This window comes from Pogoniulus pusillus, chromosome 2 (assembly GCF_015220805.1).
Source record: "Pogoniulus pusillus isolate bPogPus1 chromosome 2, bPogPus1.pri, whole genome shotgun sequence".
NCBI classification, from domain to species: Eukaryota; Metazoa; Chordata; class Aves; order Piciformes; family Lybiidae; genus Pogoniulus; species Pogoniulus pusillus.
In genome coordinates, this window is record NC_087265.1 from 20,627,133 (window position 1) to 20,653,452 (window position 26,320).

A 26,320-nucleotide genomic window follows, 5' to 3' on the forward strand; every position below is an offset into this window, starting at 1 on the left:
CACAAAAGAGAGATTTGCTTAGTACCCAGGCTAGAATGCTAATTAAGCACATTCTTAAGGGCTAAATACTAGGCTGGGGGTTATAGGTTTCCAGTTGTTAGGGAACAGGGGCAGAAAACCTGGGAGGAAAGGTAATTGGGTGATTCTGGTGTTGGAAGTGTGGAGCATCTTCCAGAGATTTGCAATAGTCCTCCCAATGTTAAGACAGAAAAAAGCAGAGCACACTGAGATTATCCAGAAAATACTTAATTGCAGAAGGATTATGCCCCTCTAGGGAGAACGGTGGCTGTTTAAAGGATCCTGAAACAAGCTGCTTTGGTAGCTCTGTGGTCCCTCTCGACAGGCAGCAGCAGCAAGGCAGGGGACGGTTAGCAGGGAAGAGAAGGAAATCCTCCTCTCAGCAAGCTGGAAGCAATCAAGTTCCAAATAAGGGAATCAGCTCCAAATGGGGCTATACCCTCCATTCCCAGGAAGCGTGGGCTGGGTGTGTTAAAAGCAGAGCTTTCTCTTCCTGACAGCTTCTTACGGTACTACGCTTTTGCTCGCTTAACAAACGGTCCTCATACAGCACATGCACTGCCCAGCAGCAGAAAAGTATCTTGCAAGTGTAGTCGCAGAGAGGAAAAGTTCAACGAAGACTGAAGCCAGCTCTGATTCGGTTATTTACCATCAATCAGAGTGTTGCTTGGCAGGGAGTGGACGATTAGGAGCCTGAACGAGCTGAAAAGGGGCAGGAAGAGAAGTGGAGGCAGCATTCTTCCTATTTAAAGCTGCATCCCCTGAACGGAGTGTTTGCAGACTGCACTGGAGCTGGTGCTGAAGAAAGAAGCTCGCAGACTTTGTCCTGGAACTGATGCTGAGAGGCAGAAAGACTCCCCAGCTGGCTTCATGGTGCTAAAATAACCTTCTGTTTCTGCACCTTTTTGCTTTTGGTGCTGCCCAGAAGGATACATGCCTGATACCCAGGCATGATGGCAGTCTGGGTACAGCCGAGAACTTTTTTCATGCTTGCAGCTTTATTAGGGCGATTTGCGACCATAAAAGCACAAGGCGAGGAGGAATATGATGGTGGTGAGTTTCTCTCCTCCTGAACCCGTAATAATCCTCCTCTTCGTATGCAGGGTGCTTGTCGAGTGATTTCAGTGCTGAGAGGAGTGGAAAATCCTTGGGGTACAGGAGTAACAAGACTTTGGCTTTTATCTTCGGAGCAGGGGACAACGAGATTGGCACTTGGGGCTTTTGAAGCCGGGGTGCTGCGCTGGCCCCCAGTGCTGCGGCCCCTGGGAATTGGGCAACAAAGAAACGTGTTTGGGACGGGGCTGAGGACCGGCTGCGGGCAGGGAGCCTCCGGGCAAGTAAACACGGGAGCCTGGCAGGGTGGAGTCCTCTGCGCCGAGCAACATCTGCTTGCTCCCTGCCTTTGTTTTAGAGAAATGCCGAAACGTGGGGTGCACACACACCCCCCCCCCCCCCCCCCCCCCCCTTTTCTCTTCCTCCTGCTTGCTTTCCTTCGCTTCTCCTTCCCCCAGCTCTTAGTGGCGGGTCTGAGGCAGGGCTGGGAGCGGAGCGCTGAGGGCTGGCGAGCTGCCTACCTGACCCCTGTAGCCTGAACTTAGGCTGCCGCTACATCCCTGCTGCTTTGATACCATTTCAGTGCCCTAGAGACCGATGGTCAGAAGAGGGCTGGATGGATGTCCTGCTGCACGTTGGTTTCCTGAAATGTGAAAGCACTGCTGTGGGACCGCCTGTAGCTGTTGTACCCCTGGCCGTACTGCTAAGGCTTCTCCTCTCTTAACCCCAGCCGCTTTCCCCTGGTGCCCAGCGAAGGGACCCAACAAAACAGTTTGCTATTGTTTTAGTATATATTTTCAAAAATTCAGCGTTCCTTGCAACTGAACTTCTCAGGGGATAAGGCTGCGTTACACAAGTGAAGGAGGAGCCGGAGCCTGAGGACTAAAAAGCTGCTCAGTAATTCCTCAACTTCTTGCTGCACAAAGCCGGGCGGGAGCGCCCTGACCCTGCGCGCTGTGCAAGGAGTCCCGCAGAGGGGGCGCTTCGCGTCCGCTCGGCACTGTGCTTCGTAGGCATATTCTGTGCGCTTTTACATCTAATAACAAAGAAAACACTTGTGAAAATAATGACTTCGTTTTTTCGGAGGGAGGGTGTTGCCATTTAGAAGTGAAAGCTCGCTTGCCGTACAAGAAGAAAAAAGGGGGGGACGGACAAGACGGCTAATTTAATGTGAGATATCTGCGTGGTTCTTAGGTGACGTTTGCTAGTTTGTTGCTATTATGGAAATTCTGGGATGAGTCAGTACTGGAGCAGCACCTTCTGGAGTGTACCTCCCATATAGTCTGAAGGCTTAGGAAGCTGAGAGAGGTATGTGGTAAGCCAGAGAGCAAAATTCAGGGTCATAAATCAGTGACATCTGTTTGCACTTACCTCACTTATTCCTCATCTTCCTGCTGGAGAATGGAATCGTTTTTGTCTACCATACGAGGAAGCTGCTCCTCCAAAGTTCGTCGTAATAAAAGTAAGACCAGGAAGACACCAGAGCTGTTTTGAGTGTGTTGTGAGGGATGGTGCAGAGTAAGAGGGGGCTTGCATCCTACACGTTGATCTAACTGTGTGAACGAGTCTGCAGGGTTTATTTAGCTCCTGATTGAAGCCACAAGTGCTGCAGAGTGGGGGTTGTTGCTGGTGGTGTTAACCTTGGTTTGTCTTGGTTTTAGTACTTGTACAGAGGTTTGAGACCAATGTACATTGTGTTGTCCTGCAGATGACTTGTTTGTACAGCTACTTCACTGCTGTTCATACAGTGGGTGGAATGTGCCACCTCATACAGGTGCTGTAGTAGATCAATATTGGAGGGTTCTTGGGAAGCAAGAAAGGCACATCAGAAAGATCAGACTTTCAGTATCAGACTTTCAGAAAGCATGGTAAAACTATTTTAACAACCATTGTTCTTGCCAGTCCTAGAAAAAATGAGGAGAGTTAAACACTGCTTGTCACTCCCAAGACCAGTGGAAGAAAGAAACGGCCGTTACAGGATGTATCATGATGAGTGTGAGTGCTATTGAGAGAGCTGAATCCAATAAAGCAGGTTAAATGGTTTAAAAAAAAATAACTAAAGCGTAATATTTCTTTAAACCCAACATTTTGCTCAACAATATTTGTTTTGGCACTTAAGCATTGCCGTGCTTTAAAATAATGCCAGTTTCTGCGTTCCTTTCTTTTATTCCTCTTCTGGAACCATGGCAGATGGATCTGTTTTGCTTGAGCTCTTGGCTGGTGGTGCTGTATAGTACACACAATTAAAATGAACTTTCAAACATGAAATACAGACACTTCCAAACCTGGGACAGCAAACTTGGTCACTGTGATACTGTCTGTTTTAATGTGTCTGTTTAATAGTTAAGAATAGATAACTGCAAGATCCTTGAAAGACTGCAAGATGTTGGGTTTAATTTCTGTGTAGGGGCCCTGACTAGTTCAGAAATGCAGTAGGACCAAGAAGTGCCCAGAAGATGGCTGGAATGTTGTGCAGTTGAAGCACTCAGAAACCCTGAACCTATGATGTAGGGATGTTTCCACACACTGCATAATCCTGACTTAGGAGTAGGGTTGGAGGAAGGTACTAGCAGGAGCAATGCATACTTGTGAGATCCTTTCCCATCCACTTGTGAGTGTACATTTGATTGCTTTCTTCAAAACTTTGTTTTCAAAGAAGTAAGCTAGAAACACTTTCAAAGCAAAATCTCTCAGAGAACGTCAATCAGAGCTCAAAATGTGAGACTCACCTCCTTCAGGAGGGTTTGGGTACCAATTCCACATGGGCATGGCAGCAGTGGTTTATTGCCACTATCTCCTGCATTTCTCACTGCAATGCTAGACATGCCTGTAGGTTCTCCTCAGTTTCTGCATCATGCCCTTGGTCTGCTGAATGTCACAGTGATTTATTATTCTTCCTTGTCCCACTTTTATGGTGTCAGCCCTGCTTCAAGGCTGAGAGATTGATTTACAAATACCTGATTTGTCAGTGTGAGCAAGCAAAAGCAAACAACTGGGTTTTGTTTGAATTCATAGATTCATGAAATCATTTAGGTTGGAAAAGGCCTTTGAAATCGAGTGCAGCCGTTAACCCGACACTGCCAACTCCACTGCTAAACCATGTCCCTCAGCACCACATTTACATGGCTTTTCAAGCCCTCTAGGGATGATGCTTCCCCGAGCAGCCTGTTCTAGGGCTTGACAACCCTTTCAGTGAAGAAATCATAGCATCAACCAAGTTGGAAGAGACCTCCAAGATCATCCAGTCCAACCTATCACCCAACCGTGTCCAGTCAGCTAGACCATGGCACTGAGCACCCCATCCAGGCTTTTCTTGAACCTCCAGGGACAGCAACTCCACCACCTCCCCAGGCAGCCCATTGCAACGGCAAATCACTCTCTCTGGGAAGAACTTCCTCCTAACATACAGCTTATAACTCCCCTGGCACAACCTGGGACTGTCTCCTCATTCTGTTGCTGGTTGCCTGGGAGAAGAGACCAACCCCCACCTGGCTACAGCCTGCCTTCAGGTAGTTGTAGACAGTGATGAGGTCACCTCTGAGCCTCCTCTTCTCCAGGCTAAACCTCAGCTCCCTCAGCCTCTCCTCATGGGTCTTGTACCTCATGTGTATCCAACTTCAATCTCCCCTGCTGCAACTTAAGGCTGTTTGCTCTCATCCTGTCACTTGCCTCTTGGGAGAAGAGACCAACCCCTGCTTTCAGATAGGTGTAGAGAGTGAGAATGTCTCCCTTCAGCCTCCTTTTCTTTAGAATAAACAACTGCAGTTCCCTCAGCTGCTCCTCAGAAGACCTGTTCTCCAGACCCTTTGCAGCTACGTTGTCCTATTTGGACCTTGTTCAGCATCTGTGTTCTCAAGGTCTTTCATTTTGCATGGAAACCATGCAAAGGAGAGTGGAGAATGGAATGGCCTTAATGGAGACAGAAACAGCTGAGCTGCTTGAATGGGGGCTACCCAATTTGCCTGATAACATTTCTGATATCAGTGAGGGGGTATCTGTAGGGAGAAAAGAGATTACCTTGTTGCAAAGTCTCCTTGGGACAGGCACTGAGAGTAGGGCATTGGGTAGTGATAGGACTAGGGGGAGTGAATCCAAGCTAGAGGAGAGTAGATTAGATTGGAGAAGTTCTTCACCGCAAGGGTGGTGAGACACTGGAACAGGTTGTCCAGAGAAGTGGTGGAAGCCTCATGCCTGGAAGTTTTTAAGGCCAGGCTGGATGTTGCTCTGGGCAACCTGATCTAGTGTGAGGTGTCCTTGCCCATGGCAGGGGGTTTGGAACTGGATGATCTTTGAGGTCCCTTTCAATGCTGACAATTCTGTAATGTGATGTCAAGGGAGAGCCCACTGTAGTTATAAGGAGGTAACAGGAATCGTGGAGCAATCATTCTAGGTGCTTCTTTCAGTTTTCTGGGTCTTTAATCTTCATAAAGAGTCTTCAAAGGTGCAAGGGGAACAATGTGAGAGTTAAAAAACCCTTGAAACCTCTGTCTTGCTAATGGAGGGAGCTGGGATTGTTTAGCCTGGAGAAGAGGAGGCTCAGGGGTGATCTTATTGCTGTCTACAACTACCTGAAGGGTGGTTGTGGCCAGGAGGAGGTTGCTCTCTTCTCTCAGGTGGCCAGCACCAGAACGAGAGGACACAGCCTCAAGCTGTGCCAGGGGAAATTTAGGCTGGAGGTGAGGAGAAAGTTCTTCACTGAGAGAGTCATTGGACACTGGAATGGGCTGCCCGGGGAGGTGGTGGAGTCGCCGTCCCTGGGGCTGTTCAAGGCAAGGTTGGACGTGGCACTTGGTGCCATGGTCTAGCCTTGAGCTCTGTGATAAAGGGTTGGACTTGATGATCTGTGAGGTCTCTTCCAACCCTGATGATACTGTGACACCATTTTAGTGAGGATCTTAATGATACTTGTTTGGGTTGGGTTTTTTTTTTTTAATTTTTTAAAATGTTCTTATTTTCTTTGCCCTCTCTGAAGTTCCAGGATCATTCACTTAGAAGCATAGAGGGTTTTTTTCATTGGAAAAGACCTTCAGGGTCATTGAGCCCAACCATTCTCCAACTCTACCAAGTCTGGTTATCACCATGTCTCTACATCTTTTAAACACCTCCAGGGGTGTACCTCTGCTTGCGAGGAAGCCTGTGTGCTTGTGCCAGTGTGTGGGCATCTCTGTCTGTGGGTCTAGTTGTAGCAAATAACTCAAAATTAGAAGTGATTAAATAAGCAGAAGATGAGAATCCATTCTGTATTTAAAAAAATGTCAGAGGTTTTTGGGGACTGACTGAGGACTTCTGAATATTTGTGGCTGGCTCCTTTGCCTGTAAAAAAGTGGGAAAGAGACTGCACAGAACTTGGCACAAGAAAAGTCCCCAGGAAGAATCCTCCTGTTCAGACTGAATAAATATTTTACTTAAAATTAGGGAATACATAAAGTTGAGGGTCATGTTCAGCTATCCACTCTAGCTTGGCTTTTTGGACAAGGAGTTGAAGAAGACCTGCATGCTGTGCTTGTTAGTGCAGCCATTTTTTTCCTCCACAATGTTTACAGATCTAAATTATTGCCATAGAAACCAAATGGTCATTCCATGCTTTCATTCACATTTTGGCACTCTCAATCTTAATTTCTCGGTGAAGTCCTTTCATCTTTGCAACTGATTTCAATGTGTGCTTGCAGCCTACAAGGCCAACTGTATTCTGGGCTGCATCAAAGGAACTGTGACCAGCAGGACAAGGGAGAAGTGATTCTGCTCCTCTGTTAGCTCTTGTGAGACCCCATGTAGAGTACAGCATCCAGTTCTGGTGCCTCTGGCATAAGAGGGACATGAAGGCCATGAAGGTGATCAAAGGACTGGAGAACTTACCCTGTGGGGAGAGTCTGAGAGATTTGTGCCTGTTTATCCTGAAGAAAAGAAGGTTCCATGGAGACCTCACAGCAGCTTTTCAGTACCTGAAGCTGGTTTACAAGAAAGCCGAGAAGGGACTTTTTACAAAGGCTTGTAGTGATAGGATGAGAAGGAATGGATTGAAGCTTGAGGAGGGCAGGTTTAGACTGGAGATTGCTAAAAAATTCTTTCAGTGAAGGTGATGAGACACTGGAACAGGTTGTCGAGGGAGGCTGTGGATGCCTCCCTCCCTGGAGGTCTTCAAGGAACACTTTGGCCACAACAACCCCAAGCAGCACTACAGGCTGGGGACACTGTCTAGAGAGCAGCCAGGAAGAAAGAGACCTGGGAGTACTGGTAGATAGTAGCTGAAGATGAGCCAGCAGTGTGCCCAGGTGGCCAAGAGAGCCAATGGCATCCTGGCCTGTGTCAGGAACAGTATGGCCAGTAGGACAAGAGAGGTTATTCTTGCCCTGTACTCAGCACTGGTCAGGCCACACCTTGAGTACTGTGTCCAGTTCTGGACCCCTCAATTCAAGAGAGATGTTGAGATACTGGAACGTGTCCAGAGAAGGAAGACAAAGCTGTTGAGGGACCTGGAGCACAGCCCTGTGAGGAGAGGACTGAGAGAGCTGGGGTTGTTTAGCCTGGAGAAGAGGAGGCTCAGGGGTGGCCTCATTGCTGTCTACAACTACTTGGAAGGGGGCTGTAGCCAGATGGAGGTTGGTTTCTACTGCCAGGCAACCGGTAACAGGACAAGGGGACACAGTCTCAGGTTGTGCCAGGGGAGGTATAGGCTGGATGTTAGGAGGAAGTTCTTCCCAGAGAGAGTGATTGGCATTGGAATGGGCTGCCTGGGGAGGTGGTGGAGTTGCTGTCCCTGGAGGTGTTTGAGAAAAGACTGGATGGGACATTTAGCCCCATGGTCTAGTTGATTGAACAGGACTGGATGATCTTGGAAGTCTCTTCCAACCTAGTTGATTCTATGGTTGGATGAGGCCTTGAACAACCTGCTCTAGTGGGAGGTGTCCCTGCCTCTGGCATGGCGGGGTGTGTGTAACTAGATGATCTTGAAGGTCCCTTCCAACCCAAACCATCCTATGAATCTTTTGGGTTGATTTGTTCATGTGAACATTACAGGATTGGTCCTGCTTAAGAGTAACATATTAACATTAAAGAATGAAGCCTTTTTCAATTTATTAGTTCATGGAAGTTCTTGGGGAAGAATTAAGTGTCCACCAAACTCCTCAATTAATTATAAAAAAAACCTGTGTATGAGTTTAGTATTTTTAATTTCTGTTTGTGTTAGGTAGCAATTACACAGGTTGTGTTTTTTTTCCATGGTTTGAATTAGAAGTGGTCAGTTCACCACTTTATTTGGGTTTTGATGGTCTATGAGAGAAGAAAACTCAGGGATTCTTGTGTGTCATGTGGGGAGGCAGAAAGTCTGAATGCAGATCTTCATGCACGACTCTGCATCATAGAATTGTCAGGGCTGGAAGGGACCTCAAGGATCATCTAGCTCCAACCCCACTTCCATGGACAAGGACACCTTGCGGTAGATCAGGTTGCTCAGAGCCACATCCAGCCTGGCCTTAAAAACCTCCAGGGTCACTACCTGACAGCCTAAAAAGTCCCTCACATCTTTCCCTTCAGATACTGGAATGCCACAATAATGTCTCCTCAGAACCTTTTCTTCTCCATACCAAACAGCCACTACTCTCTCAGCCTGTCCCCATAGCAGAGGAGCTCCTGCTCCCTGATCACCCTCATGGCCCTTCTTTGGACATGTTCCAGCATCCTTTAAAAGGCCTGAGCAGATGTTGTGGCCTATGTGCAACTGTTACTCCATACACAGAGAAAGGCAACAAACTGCCTGCCAAAAAATAGTAAAGGAGTACTAAAGAATAGTCGGAATTCCATCTGGAGCCATGTGATTCCTCCTTAGAGGTACACTGATTGTGGTGGGCTCTGTGAGCCTGTACATTTTTGTGTGTAAGCTCCTGATGATAGAAGTTTGTTTGGGGTTTAATTTTACTCCCCCCTCAAAAAGAATTCTTCTTAGGAAGAATAAATCCAAGTGTTGATCCAGTGAGTTCTCACTTGGGCCAGGGAAGAGAGGCTGGGCTTGCACTTCGACTTGTAGACAAAAGAGCCTATTCTTAATCTAATGCACAGGGCAAACCCAAGTATCCTTTGCTGTAAAATGAATGACTTCAATCAGATTAAGTTGGAATTTCATGTTTTTGACAAAGGCTTCTTGGACCGTCACATGCAGAAAGGCAAGTATAATTCGACCTGGAATGTCTGAGACATTCATTCAAAGCATAATGAGAAGGGAATGAGGAAAATGTGGTGTGTTTTTTTCAGTGCTGTGAAGTAAGTGTTCTTCACAAGGAAGCCAACAGTTTCAAGCTAGCGAAAGAATGGCTTGTAAGTCATGGAACACTCTGTGGATGAGAGCCCTCAATGCAGGAAGGACATGGACCTGGTGGAGCGGGTCCAGAGGAGGGGCACGAAAATGATCAGGGGGTTGGAGCAGCTCTGCCATGAGGGCAGGCTGAGGGAGCTGGGGTCGTTCAGCCTGGGGAAGAGAAGGCTTCTGGGGGAGACCTAATAGCAGCCTTCTAGTACCTCAAGGGAACCTACAAGAAGGCTGCAGAGGGACTGTTTAAAAACACCTGCAGTGATAGGATGAGGTGCAATGGTTTGAAATTAGAGAAGAGCAGATCTAGATTGAATGTTAGGAGCAAGTTCTTTACTGTAAGGGTAGTGCAACACTGCAACAGGTTGCTCAGGGAGGTAGTTGAGGCCCCATGCTTGGAAATATTCAAGGTGAGGCTCAACATGGTTCTGGGCAGCCTGAACTAGTTGAAGATGTCCCTGCTGACTGCAGAGGGGCTTGGACAAGATGATCTTTGGAGTTGCCTTCCAACCCAGACCATTCTATGAGATGCCTCAGAGGTGTCATTGTGCACTGTTTACATCTTGGATGTAATCAATACACTATCTGCTTACAAGTCACACCTTTTCTCCATAGTTCTTGTCACAGGTTTTGTTTGATGATGTGTGCTCTTCTTGACTTAAAAGCTGAGAAATTTGTGCCATGATTTTTTGCTTTTCCCGTGAGAAGCACTGAGAAACTCAAGGAGCTAGTGCCGTTGCTGAACCACCAGAAAGGCTAAAATGGTTATCCTGTCTGTAGCAGCAGGTGTGACAATTTGTTCTGTAAATTCTTCATTTGTAGATTGATTTCTGACTCTGGAAGCAAGAACGTGCAGGGAGCTTTGGATGCTGATAAGGCCTGGGCACTGTGGTAATTAAAACATCCAAAGCGTTACTTAACAATGACCTTTTCTGAGTAAGCACTGTACATTTCAGGTGGCCTGCTGTGCTGTCTTTTATTCTAGTAGTGAGAAACAAATTCCATTTATTGCACTATCCCACCCCCATTTGCTGTGCAAGGGTCATGTGTTATATAAGCACGAAGACTAAGAATAGTTGTCAGAGGGCCAGCGGTGGGATGCTCTCTGTGTGGGGAACTTCTATTCGTGCAGACCCTTGGGGTTTTGAGTTTTTTTCAGCTGATGAAGATAGGTTCTGCCTTTGGACAGCTTGGTCTAAGGTGGTTCCTTGACTGTGCTGCTGCCTGCTGAAACTTGGTTGGAGTTTTGGAGAATTTGTGGTGTGGTTTTGTTTTTCCCCTGCAGCATTGTATAAACAGTGCAGTTGGGAGAATGATATAATGGAGTTGCTTTTAGACTGAAAAGCTTCCCCACAGCATTTTGTGTCTTGGCTATTTCTCATTTATAGCCTTTGGACTAGGTAAGGGTGGCATGGGAGGACTAAAGAATTAATTTGAATCTCTGTGCCCCTGTTCTTTGGATAATGTGGCTGCAGAGAAACACAACCAGCGACTCTGATACTGCTGGCAGGAATTCAGAGTTTTGGACACGAACTCATTTAGAGTAAGAACAGAGGAGTAAACTGTCCCACTGAGGCCTCTTCCCTGCTGTGCAGTAGATGTCTGGCTGAGAAGGTCCATACAATATCTTCCACAACATTCTTTGGTCATGAAGTGCTTGCCAGCATCCTTCAGCAAGCTGGCCAGCTAGAGTGAAGGATTAGAGGCACAATGACCGTGCAGTGCAGGAAGAGACGATGGGACACAAGTTATCATTATGAATCTGTCTTGGCCTAATTACTCCAACAGGAATACTCCATGTAAAAATGGTAAGAAAATATAGGCTGAAAGGCAGGAAGAAACTGTTCATCATTTAAGAGCTGTCACCTATCCTTGGATAGCTAGCCCCATTACTGCAGCCTCAGAGGGTCTGTTTAAAGCAGTCCTCTCTCTTCCAAGGAACCATAGATGACCTTGATGAATATTTAATCACTCTCTAGTTTGAAATCTCATGTCTCCGGTCCTGTGAAATATCCCAGTAGGTCTAGAGAAAAATATTGAAGGAAAAAACTAAAGCAGAATCAACAGAGGCTGTCCTTGCTTCATTGCCTGGTTTCCACTTTGCTTGTCACAGAGGTTTTCTTCAGAGGGCTCCACCAAGTCTTTTGATCTAATAAAAACATGTAATGCTATCCCAAGATAATTATTTTTATCTCACTTTCTGTCTATCTTTCAGGGCATGGCCTGAAGCTGCACCAGGGGAGGTTTAGGTTGTATGTTAGGAAGCACTTCCTCATGGCAAGGGTGATTAGGCACTGGAATGGACTGCCCAGGGAGGTGGTGGAGCCTCCATCCCTGCAAGGAAAGATTGGATGTGGTAATTGTTGGCATGGTTTAGCTGATGTGGTGGTGTTAGGTCGTAGGCTGGACTTGATAATCTCAGAGGTCTTTTCCAGCCTCAATGATTCTGTGTTTTTCCCCCCAGCTGCAGTGCCTGAAACATTCCAAACACTGAACCTTACACATCCAGTGGTTGGTTAAGAGCATCCTATGGCATGTTGTGCAGATAGGGAGTTGAATAATCACTGGCAAGGGGAAGTTCCTTCAGACCAGGATATGTGGGTTAGCTTTATTAGGCTTAAGGATGGTTTTAGCCATTTTTAAGCCATGGCTGCTCTTCTAGGGAAATGAAATTACCCTGAATTTATCATAAATCATAATTTAGGTCAGTTTATAATTAAGCCATAATATAACCAATAATCTTTTGATTTTTTTCATGAAGTATGGTCTAGCTTTGACTTTTTCAACTCAATTATGAACCTTCTGTTAGGAAAGATACCATTGAACAACTGAGTTGGAGTAAAATTCCTCTTTTCATGACAAAATGAGACTATACTTGGGATGCCATTTATCTTCACTTGCTTCCCAGTCCATCATGGTAGTGATGTTTTGCACAAGAATTTACAGTCAACAAAAGAGAGAATTCTCTGTGGTAGCTGTGACCAGGCCTGTAGGAACCTGAGGGCTCCAGCTAGCAAAGCATGCTTTGGTTCTGGGGTTGTTCTGACTTAACATTACTTAGGAGCATGGCTGCTGATGCTGACCTTGTTGAAGGTGTCTTTAGCTGTTGGGTATTATTTCTACAAGGAAAGGTCCCCAGGAAGGCTGGGGAGAGACTATTTACAAGGTCTTGTAATGACAAGATGAGGAGTAATGGGTTTGAACTGGCAGAGGGGAGATTTCAACTAGATGTTAGGAAGAAGTCCTTCACAGTGAGGATGGTGAAACACTGGCAGAGGTTGCCCAGGAAGGTTGTAGCTGCTCCCTCCCTGCAGGTGTTCAAGGCCAGGTTGGATGAGACCTTGAGCGACCTGTTCTAGTTGGCAGTGTCCTTACCTATGTCAGGGGATTGGAACTGGACTATCTTCATGTTCCATTCCAACCTAAACCATTCTATGATTTGGGTTCTGGAAAAATTGAATGATTTATTTATCAGGAAACTTGTAAGCTGGTTAGACTTCAGGTCTAAGATAAGATATGAACAGATCTTCCCAAAATATTTTAGAGATGGTACTGTGGCATCTCTGTGTCCCCGCTGCTGTCATGTATTGAAATAGAATTTACATGGCAGTTGTGAGAGGGGAAAGACATGATGGAGTTTCCTCACCAGGAGGTCTGTAAGGCTGTTATTGGTCAATGGATGTTGTGGTGTGCTGATGTAATAGCATTTGACTGCTAGGAAAGCTTTTGCTTGGTTTGTCTTATGAAATCTTCATGTTGGTCTTAGCTTAAATCACACATACAAAATGGTGGGGTGTGGAAGAGACCTCTGGAGATCATCTCACCCAACCCCTCTGATGAAGCAGGGTCACCCAGAGCAGGGTGCCCAGGAACACAATGTCTAGATGGGTTTGGAATCTCTGCAGAGAAGGAGACTCTGCAGCCTCTTTTGGTGCTTTCTCGCTTTCAAATACTTTTGTTTTCTCATAGAATGCTTTGGATTGGAAGGGACCTTTAAAGGTCTGACACCCCTACAGTGATCAGGGACATCCCAACTAGATCAGGTTGCTCAGAATCCTGTCAAGCCTGACCTTGAATGTCACCAGGGAGGGTTTCCACCACCTCTCCTTTCCAGTGTTCTACCACTCTGGTAGTAAAGGACTTCTTCCAATCTGTGTCCAATCTAAACCTAGTCTATTATAGTTTAAAACCATTGCCCTTTGTCCTAGTGCTATGTGCCCTTGTAATCAGTTCCTCCCCAGCTTCCTTGTAGCCCCACTTGGGGTACTTGGAGACTGCTTTACGGTCCCCAGGTCTTCCCTTCTTCAGGGTGAACACCAAACACTTTCAGCTTGTCTTTGCAGGAGACATACTCCAGCCTCTCTCTTCATCTTCAAAGCCCTCCTCTGGACCCTCTCCATGATTATTCTTGTGTTGAAGGCTTCAGAACTGGACACAGTACTCCAGATGTTGCTGTTGTGAGTGGTGGGAAAATGAAATCAAGGCACATGACTCTGAGTAACAAGTCTTTATTTCGGATGAGCTCAGGCTTTCAGAGAGAGTCTTCTGTAATCTAGATCAGGATAGAAACAGGATTAGAATGGAAATCACAGATGACAATGAGGAATTCAATATTTGCCATCTGTGCAAAAGTATGGGGAAGACATACAAAGACAACTGCCTTGGAGAAAGTCTGATGGTAACAACAGTGTTTGCTCTGTGCTCAGAGGAGACTAAAACTACAGATGCTGCTCTTAGTTAAATAGCATGACCTAGGTAAAGAAAAATATAGCCCTCATGATCCATTAGGCAGAAAAGCCTGAGGAAGAGAGGCTTTCATTCACCTTCAGTGAATTCACCCAGCATTGGCCTAAGTTCTAATTTGTGGTAGGGGAAAACAACATGTAAAATGGCAGTGTAGGTGAGCCAGACTTGAAAAAGACAGATACTCCAAGGACTTAATCTCTGCTACTCAAGGGTGTGCACCCCTGCCAGACCTTTGAGAAAGGAAGACAAAGGAAAGCAAAAGAGGCAGGAGCTTCCAAAGAGGCACTGGATGTGAGATGTCCCTTCTACCTCTTCAGGAGGCATAGAAAAGGAGTGGAAATAGTTTGCAATAGACAGAAAGTAGTTATCTCTCTTCCTTTATTTGTTTTCAGATGATGGATTGGCTTCTTTGACTATCATAGAATGTTTTGGTTTGGAAGAAACCTTAAAGATGATCTAGTTCCAACCCCCCTACCATGGGCAGGGACACCTTCCACTAGCCCAGGTTGCTCAAGACCCCATCCAACCTGGCCTTGAACACCGTCAGAGAAGGGCATCCATGATCTCCCTGAGCAACTTGCATCAATGTCTAACCACTTTCACTGTAAAGAATTTCTTCCTCATCTGCAGTCTAGATCATAAATCCCTCCCCTCTCATCCTATTGCTACAAGCCCCTGAAAGTCATCCCTTCCCAGCTGTCTTGTAGGCCCCCTTCAGGTACTGGAAGACTGCTGTAAGGTCTCCATGCGAGCCTTTTGTCCAAGCTGAGGAGCTGCATCTCCCTCAGCCTGTCCCCATGGGGGAGGTTTTCTAGACCTCTGGTTTCCATGGCTCTCCTCTGGACTCCAAGGATTCAGTGTCCCTGTGTTGAGGGCCCCAGAACTGGATGCAGTGCTCTAGGTGAGGTCTCATGAGAGCAGAGCAGAGAGGAAGAATCACCTCCCTCATTCCACTGATCTCACTGTATAGAAACCAAACGCAACCTAAAGCACACATTGAAAACCTATTGGTCTCTAAGTGCTTCATGATGCAGCAACAGAGCCTCCAGTGCTGAGAAGGTGCCTTTTCTAACTCACGCAAGAGCTTTTCATGTGGTATCCAGCAGCCTTGAGAGTGTTTGTTTAGAGGCCTGTGGAGCACTGAAAGAGTGTTCCAGACAAAGGGCTTAACAAGACAGTCATTGTGCTATGTGTGCTTTGTGCCCTCAGCCTCTGATTCATTAAGCCACACCTTGACTTCTGTGTCCAGTTCTGAGCCACTCCATTTAAAAAAGATGTTGAATTGCTTGAACATGTCCAGAGAAGGGCACCAAGGCTGGTGAGGGGCCTGGAGCACAGCCCTGTGAGGAGAGGCTGAGGGAGCTGGGAGATGAGGCTCACGGGAGACCTTGTTACTGTATACAACTACCTGAAAGGAGGCTGTAGCCAGGTGGGGGTCAGTCTCTACTGCCAGGCAACCAGCAACAGAACAAGGGGACACAGTCTCAAGTTGTGCCAGGGGAAGTATAGGCTGGATGTTAGGAGGAACTTTTTCAGAGAGAGTGATTGGCACTGGATTGGGCTGCCTGGGGAGGTGGTGGAGTTGCCATCCCTGGAAGAGTTCAAGAAAAGACTGGATGGAGCACATAGTGCCATGGTCTAGTTGATTGGAGGACAGGGCTGGGTGATAGGTTGGACTGGATGATCTGGAAGATCTCTTCCAACATGGTTGATTCTATGGTTGGATAAGGCCTTGAACAACCTGCTCTAGTGAGAGATGTCCCTGCCAGTAGCACTTAGTGCCATGGTTTAGTTAATTAGAAGGTGTTAGATTGGACTCAATGATCTTTAAGGTCTTTTCCAACCTGGTTAATTCTGTGATTCTGTGAAAAACACAGTTCTGAATGTAATGTGTTACACTCTATTTCTTTTACCTAATTTAGAGCTCTGTCAGCCATGGAATGTGTGGGGCTGTAAAGCTGCAGCATGCATGCTGAAATCTGTAGAAAATGGATGTCCTCCTTGTGCTGGGGGCTCCAGAGCTGCATACAGTACTCCAGGTGGGGTCTCACAAGAGCAGAGTCCTATCACTGCAGGCCTTCATAAACAGTCCCTCCCTTGCCCTCTTGCAGGCCCCCTTCAGGTACTGGAAGGTGGTGATTAGGTCTCCCCAGAGGCTTCTCTTCATGCTTCAGTATTAATTTTCTCAGCCAGGTAGCTTCATCACACAAGAGTCAGATATTTTAAACTATTACCTTCATGCCAGGAGGTGTCCTTCTATGCTTTTGAAACACAGGCTCCACTTCTTCAAGGTGACAAGAGGCAGAAACACAGAAGCATTCCATTTGGAAAAGGCCCTCAGGATCACCAAGTCCAACCAACAACCCTACTCTATGAGGTGCACCCTACAGCATATCCCTGAGCACCACATCCAGACGACTTTTAAGCACATCCAGGGTTGGTGACTCCACCACTTCCCTGGGCAGCTCATTCCAATGCCTGACCACTCTTGCTGGAAAAAAAAAATTCCTAATGTCCAGTTTAAACCCACCCAGTCACAGCTTAAGGCCATTCCCTCTTGCTCTATCACTGATTACCTGTGAGAAGAGACCAGAAGAAGTTTATGTGTGCTTTTAGATTCCTGCACGTTAAGCTTTAGAGTAGTGCAATGTGTGGTCTGTTAGAGGTGTGGTGCACTTCACTTAGGTACCAGCAGTGTGACATCTGCAGCCATCAGACTTTTCCCACTGTATGGGAGCTGCCTTGCTGGGCAGATGAAGCTTGCTGGGGAAAGTGATGGAGGATCATTTCCAGATGTTTAAATGCTTGCTTCAGCAAGGGCCAGAAAATGCTGGAACACACACTGGCAACAAAGGAAGGGAAGAACCTGGTGTAAGAGACATCAAGCCTGGCAAGGAGCAAAGCAGAACATGGAAAATGGAGCCGTGTGGGGAAGGAAGAGCCAACATAACAGCAGGGCTGCTGCGACAGCACTGAACAGCAGAGTTGTGCATGTGACTGGCAGAATGCCTGAAGCCTGCCTCAGAAGCTAGGACTGAGGGTAGGCAAATTGTCCTTTAACTCTTTTTCTTTCTTTAAAAAAAAAATTAGTTTCCTTTTTTTTTTCCTGATGAAATATTTGCTATAGTGATAGAAAACTTTAACCTTGCATATGGGGACTGTGCAGCTTGGGCATGCTTCAGTTTGATGTTGTAACTCTACGTGAGGGAGCTTTTGAGGAAGTTGTGCAGCAGGAAGCACAAAGCATCCTTGATCTCAAGTGAAGCCTTAGGATACTGCTGTAATGCACATCCTGAGTCATCCTGCTGATGAACTGCTGACGTGAGTCCAGAGGAGGCCTGCAGCAGCTCTGCTATGAGGACAGGCTATGGCAGTTGGGGTGCTTCAGCTTGGAGAAGAGAAGGCTTCGAGGAGACCTTGGAGTGGCCTTCCAGTATCTGAAGGGGGCCTACAGGAGGGCTGGGGAGGGACTATTTACAAGGTCTTGTAATGACAGGATGAGAAGTAATGGGTTTGAACTGGCAGAGGGGAGTTTTCAACTAGCTGTTAAGAAGAAGTTCTTTCCAGTGAGAGTGGTGAGACACTGGCAGAGGTTGCCCAGGGAGGCTGTGGCTGCTCCCTCCCTGGAGGTGTTCAAGGCCAGGTTGAATGAGGCCTTGAGCGACCTGTTCTAGTGTTTGTGTTCCCTTCCAACCTAAACCATGCTGTGATTCTATGATATATTTGTGGAATGGCATGGATTTCCCTGTGGAATAGCATGACCAGCTTCACAAGGGAATCTGGCTGCTCAGCGGAGGCATCTCGAGATTGTGAGTCCCGCAAGCTGTTGCTGGCTGTAAGGCTTCAGTAAGCACATCTCTCTGTGGACTTGCCCTTCCTTGTCTTGTGCAAACGAACACTTTGCAGCCTTACCATGTTCTGTCAAAGCATTCACACCTGATTGTGTTGTGGTGTCATTTTTTAGGGGCAGAATGAGATGATGGGAGAGAAAAGTTAAATCTTGATCTCTGAGGCTGTGCCTGCTTGCTCGTAGGCAGAGTGCTGTGGGCAGCCAGTGTGAATGGCACTGCTCTGATTTTTATCAGTGGTATCGTTCTAATGGTTTTAAAATTGAGGTTATGGAACATTTAGTTCTTTGGGATTTTTTCTGGTATGGTTTTTTTTTTTCCCCCTCTTCCAGCTGTTCTCTGTTTCTTGGAGCCTTCTCTGGTATCCTAGGAAACCTCTGCAGGACAGAATTTGTCTATTTTACAGGCACTGTGCAAGATAGGCAGTTTATTTTGTTTGTGTTTGACTGTAATGAATACAGAAAGTAAATATTTGGTGATTTAAATCTCCCATTCAAGGGAGTACTTTAGAACCCAACCTGAAGCACATGAATAGCCTTATTCCTTGTAATGAGATGACTTCTGTCTAGTTTGTTTGCCTCTTAATGAATGAAAACTTTAAGTATTTCCATTTTTCATTTTAAAAGAGGGCAACAAACATCAGGGGCCTTTCATCTGAAGTAAGAATTCATTAGAAGTGACACAGCAGTGAGTTAGTTGTCATAAAAGAGTGGTTCCCTTAGAAATCTTCTATCATTTGTACAGAATAATATGAAGTGCACATAGAGATAATTTCCTTGTGAGCAGTGCTTTTAAAATCTATTGCCACTGGAGCATTAGGGCTATGAAGGCTGTTGGTAACTATCCCTTGAAGTAAGCCATTCTGAGTTTTGCTGTCTGTTTTTGCACAAATTCACTTGATTTTGATTGAAAGTTGCTTCTGGTGCTTAGTTAACATCAGTACCCAAACCACAGCCCAGTTCCTGGTTCCAGGAGGACTCAAGGGAATCCCAATGGCTTTGTTCTGTGCTCAAATCTGACACAGAAAAGGTTCTTGCATCACATCACTGCAAATGAAGCAGCAAGTTGAGGCTTTCAGGGTTCTCAAGATGATCTGTGTGCTTGGTGTGATAGCCCAACTCCTATAGTTGTCCTAAGGACACTTTATGTGAATTTATAAAGTGAGTTTTGGGCAGAATTAAGCATGCTTAATCTGGCTGGTGACTTGCCATTTGGAGTGTGTGTGTTACGTTCTCATCTGCAGCTCTGCCTGGAAGAGTGCTTCAGGAGCTCTGGGCTGGAGCGAGAGTAGGAGAATGGGATGTGACTGTGCCTGGAAAGGGGAGGCTCCTGCTGTCCTGTTTTCTAACAGGACACAGCTGTGGCTTAATCTATCTCCTATAAATTTCAGCAAGTGTTGACTCAATGCCATGAGAAGAAACTTTTTGGTGTGCTAGTTCCCTGCCTTTCTTTTACTGGGACAAGAATCACAACTGAGTAATCCATGACACGCATACGATTTCAAAACGCCACGTGAGAAGACAAGATCCTGCTGCTCTTCTGCATGTCTACATCAGGTAGCCCTGCTCTTAAAGCCCCCATTACTTCTTTGGTACTACTTGACAAGTAGAGATGTCTTGAGAAAAGGACTGAGGCATTCTACTTGTGCAGAATGGACCTGCTGGATAGAGTACAGTGGATTGGAGAGGGTGGCTGACATTCCTCAGACTGTGCTTCCATCCAATGAGATCTGGACAAGCTGAGTGCTGGACTGAAGGTAACCACATGAAATTCAGTAAGGACAAGTGCAGGGTTCTACATCTAGGAAGGAATTAACAACAGGCACCAATACAGGTTTGGGTCTGCCCTGCTGGAAAGCAGCTCCGTGGAGAAAGACCTTGGAGTGCTGGTGGGCAGCAAGTTCTTCATAGGTTGGACTGGATGATCTTGGAGGTCTCTTCCATCTGTGCACCAGCACTGTGCCCTTATGGCCAAGAGAGCCAATGGCATCCTGAGGTGCATTGAGAAGAGTGTGTCCAGCAGGTCTAGGGAGGTTCTTTTCCCCCTCTACCCTGCTGAGACCACATCTGGAGTACTGTGTCCAGTTTTGGGCTCCTCAGTTCAGGAGAGACAGGGACCTGCTGCAAAGAGTCCATCAGAGAGCCACAAGGATGAGTGGGGAGCTTCAGCATCTGCCCTATGAAGAGAGACTGAGAGCCCTGGGGCTGTTTAGTCTGGAGAAGACTGAGGTCTGATCAATGTGTACAAATATCTGAGGGGTGGGTGTCAAGTGGAGGGGGGCAATCTCTTTTTGGTGGTCAGCAGCAATAAGACAAGGAGCAGCAGGTACAAATTGGAACATAGAAGGTTTCACCTCAACATGAGGAGAAACTTCTTTATAGTGAGGGTGACAGAGCCCTGGAACAGGCTGCCCAGAGAGGTTGTGGAGTCTCCTTCTCTGAAGACTTTCAAAACCTGCCTGGGTGCATTCCTGTGTGGCCTACCCTAGGGGATCCTGCCTCGGCATGGAGGTTGTACTCAATCTCTGGATGTCCCTTCCAACCTCTAAGGTTCTGTGAGTCTGCATTTGTTTTGTTCTGTTTTAGTCTTTTCCCACAGGTTAAATATTTAAACTTCAGAAGAAAAGGAGTTTGGAAATCAAGTCAGTTTGTCCTTTAATTTCAACTTTACTGTAGGTTTGGGGCTGGCTTACTAAAAAAAATGCACTTTGAGTAAAACTAGTTTGAAGTGACTGTTCATTAGAGCTACCAGCTTCTACTTCTGGTGATAAAAAGGTAGAAATGGGTTTGGACTTGGTCTCTGGAGGTGCCTTCCAACCCCTGGTATTCTATGAAATCAGAATGATTATTTTTCCATGCATTGGATTCTATTTCTTTATGACTACACTAACTTTCCATCTTACTCTTGTATGTGTGTGCACACACTCCCTTTATTTCCTTTTTGTCTGTTAAATCTCCTCCCTTGTGCAGGCTGAAAGACTGAAATTCTTGAACCTTGCAAGACAGGGAAATCTCAAAGTCATTTGTTTATACAATGTAATGCAGTTGCCAGTGAAATGTAAATACCATTCTCCTGCCTTTGCAGATAGTGTTGACTTCCAACTGGTTATTAAAATGGCAGAGTGAGCTTTAGGACATGTTGTTGTAGTCAGGAAAGACAAATAGCTGATTATGATGAGCCCTTTTGATATTAAACAAAGCGTGGTGTTTGAGGACAGGTCTTGCTCAGGCCTTGTGCTCCCAGCTCCTGTCTCCGTAGGTAGTTTGGGGGTTTTTGTTTGGTTCTCTGTTTATGGGGGTTTGGTTTGTCTGTTGGCGTTGTTGGTTGATTGGTTTTGTTTTCTTTCCCTGCCCCTGGAGTTACCCAGTATAAGTGAGATGGAGATTTGGGAAATTATTTCAGAACTAATCACAGGGATTGGAGGAGACCTCTGGGGATCAACCAGACTGACCCCCTTGCTAAAGCAAGGTCACCCAGAACAGGTTGCCCAGGATTGCATTGTCCAGATGGGTTTGGAATCTCTGCAGAGAAGGAGACTCCATAACACTTCTGGGCAGCCTGCTCCAGGGCTCCAGCACTCTCACGGCAAAAAAGCTTTTCCTCAGGTACAGGTGGAACTGACTGGGTTCTAGTTTGTGCCTGTTGCTCCTTGTCCTGGACACTGCTGAGAAGAGCCCAGCCCCATCTTAATGACCTCAACCCATTAGGTATTTATATGCAGTTATAAGATTCCCTCTGTGGGAAGTGTTTTTCTTGACCTTTGGCCTGTCCCATAAAAGCACTGCTCCTAGTACCATTAATGTCTTCCCTTTGATTAGGAACAGCAAAGTCAGTTTTTAAGATATCCAGATATTAACAAGAGGCAGCAGCTGCTGTGTGGCTTATAGAACACTACAGATGGTGCATCATCATGGCACTAATACTGATACTCTTTTGTGCAATGCATCACCATCTCTTCAGGCTTCAGAAATCATAGAATCAGAGAATTACCAGGGCTGGAAGGGATCCCAAGGACTGCTTCCTTGAATGAAGCAGTCACAGGCTTTGTGCCTTACCAGCTGGCTCTTCTGCCTCTGTGCCTGAGCACTGGGCTCCTTGGGGTGTATTTTTTTCTGGAGGGAGCTTGCCAGTAATGAATGAGAGCCCATTCTGGGTCTGTTTTCCATGCTGACCTCAAACTGTGCAGGACAGCATAAACCCGACCAACCATAACAAGGAGGTGTGTGTAGAAAATAGACCTCATGGAGGGGTTTTGTGGAGCTTAGATTGCAGTTCAGTTGCAATTGTGCAGCTATTTATGGGCACTGGATGGTCAGTCATGCTCTCCACTGTGCCTTCCCTCAGTTCTGCCCCACAGAGGAAACACATCAGCACCACTGCGAGGTTGGCTGTTCCTGTGTTTCGGCTAGAAGCAGTGTGGCTGAGCAGCAGAAATGGCTTTGCGTTGGAATGATAGAATGGTTTAGGTTGGAAGGGACCTCAAAGATCAGCTAGTTGCAAGCCCCTGCCATAGACAGGGACACCTCCCACTAGAACAAGTTGCTCAAGGCGTCATCCAACCTGACCTTGAAGCATCTCCAGGGAGGGAGCAGCCGCAACCTCTGCCAGCGTCTCACCAGCCTCACTGGAAAGAACCTTTTCCTAACATCCAGTTTAATTCTCCCTCTGCCAGTTTAAACACATTACTCTTCATCCTGTCTTTACAAGACAGTCCCTCTCCAGCCCACTTGCAGGCTCCCTTCAGATACTGGAGGGCTACTACAAGGTCTTCTCAAAGCCTTCTCTTCTCCAGGCTGAATAGCCCCAACTCTTGTAGCCTGTCCTCATAGCAGAGCTGCTCCAGGCCTTTGAGCATTGTTGTGGCCCTCCTCTGGACTTGCTCCAACAGTTCCATATTCTTTTTATGTTGGGGGCTCCAGAACTGTACACAGTACTCCATGTGGAGTAAAGGGGGAGAATTCCCTCCCTTGCCCTGCTGGCCACACTGCTCTTGCTGCAGCCCAGCACACGGTTGCTGTCTGGGCTGCACTCACACTGCTGGCTCATGTTGAGCTTTTCATCAACCCAGACCCCCAGGTCCTTTTCCTCAGGGCTGCTCTCAGCCATTTGCCACCCAGCCTGGATTTGTGCTTGGGATTGTGCTGACCCAGGTGCAGGACCTTACACTTGGCCATGTTGAATTTCGGGAGATTGGCCTGAACTCACCTCTCCAGACTGTCCAGGTCCCTCCGATTGCTCTCTTTTACCTTTGCAATAGTAATCCTATCCCAATCACAGGAATTTTAGCACCAAAGGAATTTATTTTTTAGTATTTTTAGTTCCTTCAATCAAGTTCATTGCTCCATCTCTGTAGACATCTCCTACCTGCTTCAGGCTTGACTGAGAGCTCGTTACTTTGCCCTTGCTGAAGAATGGGGCATTAGGAGACTTCAGAAGGTGGTTTCTCTTCCCAGGATGAGTAGGATGGTGGAGGGAACGTCAGTCAGGCAGTGTGACATTTACTTATGACAGTGGAGCAGGATTTGGACTTGCATTTGAATGAACAGCCCTACTGCTGGGTTGCCCCCTTCTCACAGGTTATCTGAGAGAGAACAAGGGGGAATGGCCTCAAGATGAGATTGGGTAGGTTTAGAATGGACTTTAGGAAAAAGTTTTTCATGGAGAGAACGGTCAGGCACTGGAATGATCTGTCCAGGGAGGTGGCTGAGCCATCAATCCTGGATGTGTTTAAGGGTCTTTTGAGTGTGGTGCTTAGGGATACAGTTTAAGGTGAATCTTGTAGAGTAGGGTTGTTGGTTTGACTTGGTGGTCTTGAGGGTCTTTTCCAACCTGGATGTTTTTGAGATTAGGACAAGGAACACATTTTGGGCAGGGAGTTCACTTTTATATGACTTAAAACATGGAATTTCTTCATTCCACATACCACTGCTCCTTGCTCTGGGCAACACAAACAGCAGCCATTGTGTTCCTGCTCCTTCCTTGCACCCTGCCTGGCCTCTGCCCTCTGTGGTGTTCCAGCACCAGTTCAAACTGGCAATTGCAAAATTCTTAATTTTGGATTAATTCCTGAATTATTTTCATTGTAGGTGAATTTTATTGAGGGTAAAAGGGGAGAATTGATTTATTTAATATCCACTGAGTCCCATTTGTGAAACAAACCATTAGAAAATCGATACTTGCTGCTTCTAATTGTGACTCTCAGTTGAATTTCTGTGTTGGAAAAGTCGAATGAGCATATCCATTTTTCTTGCTGTCTTTGATTCAATAACATGAAAGTAAATGAAGTAACTTGTTTTAAATGAATATTTCAGAAACTGGAATCCTTATTCTTTCAACTGAGCTGACTGAAAAGTGGAAACTTAACTAGGTTTTAACTCTGCACTGAACTATCACCCTTCAGTATTTCACCTGTAGTGGAAATAATTTCTGTGCAATAGGTATTGAAATTGCTTGAGGGAGAGACACTCTGGAGATTTATCTGTGAGTGAGATAATAAAGACTTTGAGTGCAATATTAACAGGTGTATTTGCACAAGAAAAAATTCATCTGAGAAAATGAGAGCTGGAACATGCCTCTCCTAAATTTTTTTTTTATGCAGCTCAGGGGCTTCATGTTTTACTTAGCTTACCTCTTGTCCACTGTATGTAATGCAAATTCAGAGCTTGGGAATAGCCTCAGGAAAACTGCTTGGAAATTAAAAGACTTTTTGTCTGGAGACATGGTGCCTGGATTCAAAGCCATTACTGATCTGAGGGTGACATCCAGGCTGCTGCTGCGTGTAGCGAGCCTGTTCCCTTGGTTTAGGCTGGTACAAAGACCTAAGGGCATCTTTGTTGTTTCTGAAATCAGCACAGAACCACTGAAACAGAGGCACTCCAGCCTTTATTTCAGGTCTCATGAAGAAGGCCTATCCCAAGCCGTAGGCAGCCTGCTGTTAATTATCCACACAATTCATAACAGTAAAAGCAAAAAAAGCAGCAAACTGTACCCACTTTTGCCAACTGCCTTAGCTTGAGGAAAATGAAATCACCCTGCCCCTTGCACTCCCTTCGGCCCTGCAGCTCGACCTCTACCAAACAGAAACAAGCCATGTCTCTCTCCAAGTTAAAAAATGTCCATGTTAATACATTCCAACAGATCATGACATTTCCTAGCTTAGAAGGCTGGCTTTGCCAGGATCCTTTTCTGTAGACTATAATTTCCTTTCTGAAGAGAGAAGAAGCATCTGGACCTATTCAGTCCCCAGCACAGTATTCCTCCTCCACGTCAGCAAGCAGGAGCTCCAGTGCAACTGGCCAGGGGCAGCTGCGGACTGCTTGGAATCTTCTTCTTAAACAACCTCAGAGTTTTGGATCTGGACCAAAGCCCCAGAACTGAACAAGCTGGGACGTTTGAAAAGTCCTGTTTCTAAACCAGCAGTCAGTTGCAAAAGGTCATTGATGCACGCTGCAGATATTTCCCTGTCTCAGGGAAATTTAAGGCCTCAGACCCCAAAGCAGATCCCTCCATTTACTGTTTGCTTTTGTTTTCTTTTGTTTTTCCTAATCCTAGCTGTGCTGGCTAAGGTTTAGCACTTGAAGTCTGAGACCTTGAGTATCACAGTATCACAGTATCATCAGGGTTGGAAGAGACCTCACAGATCATCAAGTCCAACCCTTTACCACAGAGCTCAAGGCTAGACCATGGCACCAAGTGCCACGTCCAATCTTGCCTTGAACAGCCCCAGGGACGGCGACTCCACCACCTCCCCAGGCAGCCCATTCCAGTGTCCAATGACTCTCTCAGTGAAGAACTTTCTCCTCACCTCGAGCCTAAATCTCCCCTGGCGCAGCCTGAGGCTGTGTCCTCTTGTTCTAAACCTTAGCCAGCACAGCTGGGATTAGGAAACCAATAAATACAGGGAGGAGCTTTTATTCAGCTATGCTAAGGACAAAGGGGATAAGTTACATGAAAATTGTTTGAGGTCAGAACCAAATTGTCATCTTAGCATTGTCTTGGCTTATTCAGAAGAAAATAGCCTGAAACTTTGCTCCTCAGCCACTTCCTGTGGGAGGATTTTTCCAAAAATTAAACTTTGATTGAAGGCCACATTTCAGTTGTTGTAATGATATGAAGTTAGAATGTATTTGGGATGAATGCTAGATAGTGATTTTGGGGAGAAAAATAGAAGAGCATTATTTGCAACAGATTAGCCTTGAGATTGTTAGCCTCTCACATGCTAGGGTAGATGGAGAGGGCAAAAGTGGAATTCTTATTGCATATCTACTCGGGGAGACCGAAACATGATTCTTCCAATGGAGAGGAGTTGTCTTCTGACCTTATTGCCTTGAAAATCCCATTGTAAACCCCATGT

At 46.1% G+C, this 26,320-nt stretch overlaps 1 protein-coding gene across 1 annotated transcript in view; it reads left to right on the forward strand.

Annotated features, from left to right (window-relative positions):
- The first annotated feature begins 368 nt into the window (after nt 1–368).
- The window catches only part of COL5A2 (collagen type V alpha 2 chain), a 167,569-nt gene continuing 141,617 nt past the window's right edge, over nt 369–26,320 (forward strand). The window contains exon 1 of the mRNA XM_064158033.1: nt 369–1,071. Within this exon, the coding sequence (XP_064014103.1) occupies nt 969–1,071 (103 nt within the window). The 5' untranslated portion in view covers nt 369–968. The remainder of the gene's footprint in view (nt 1,072–26,320) is intronic.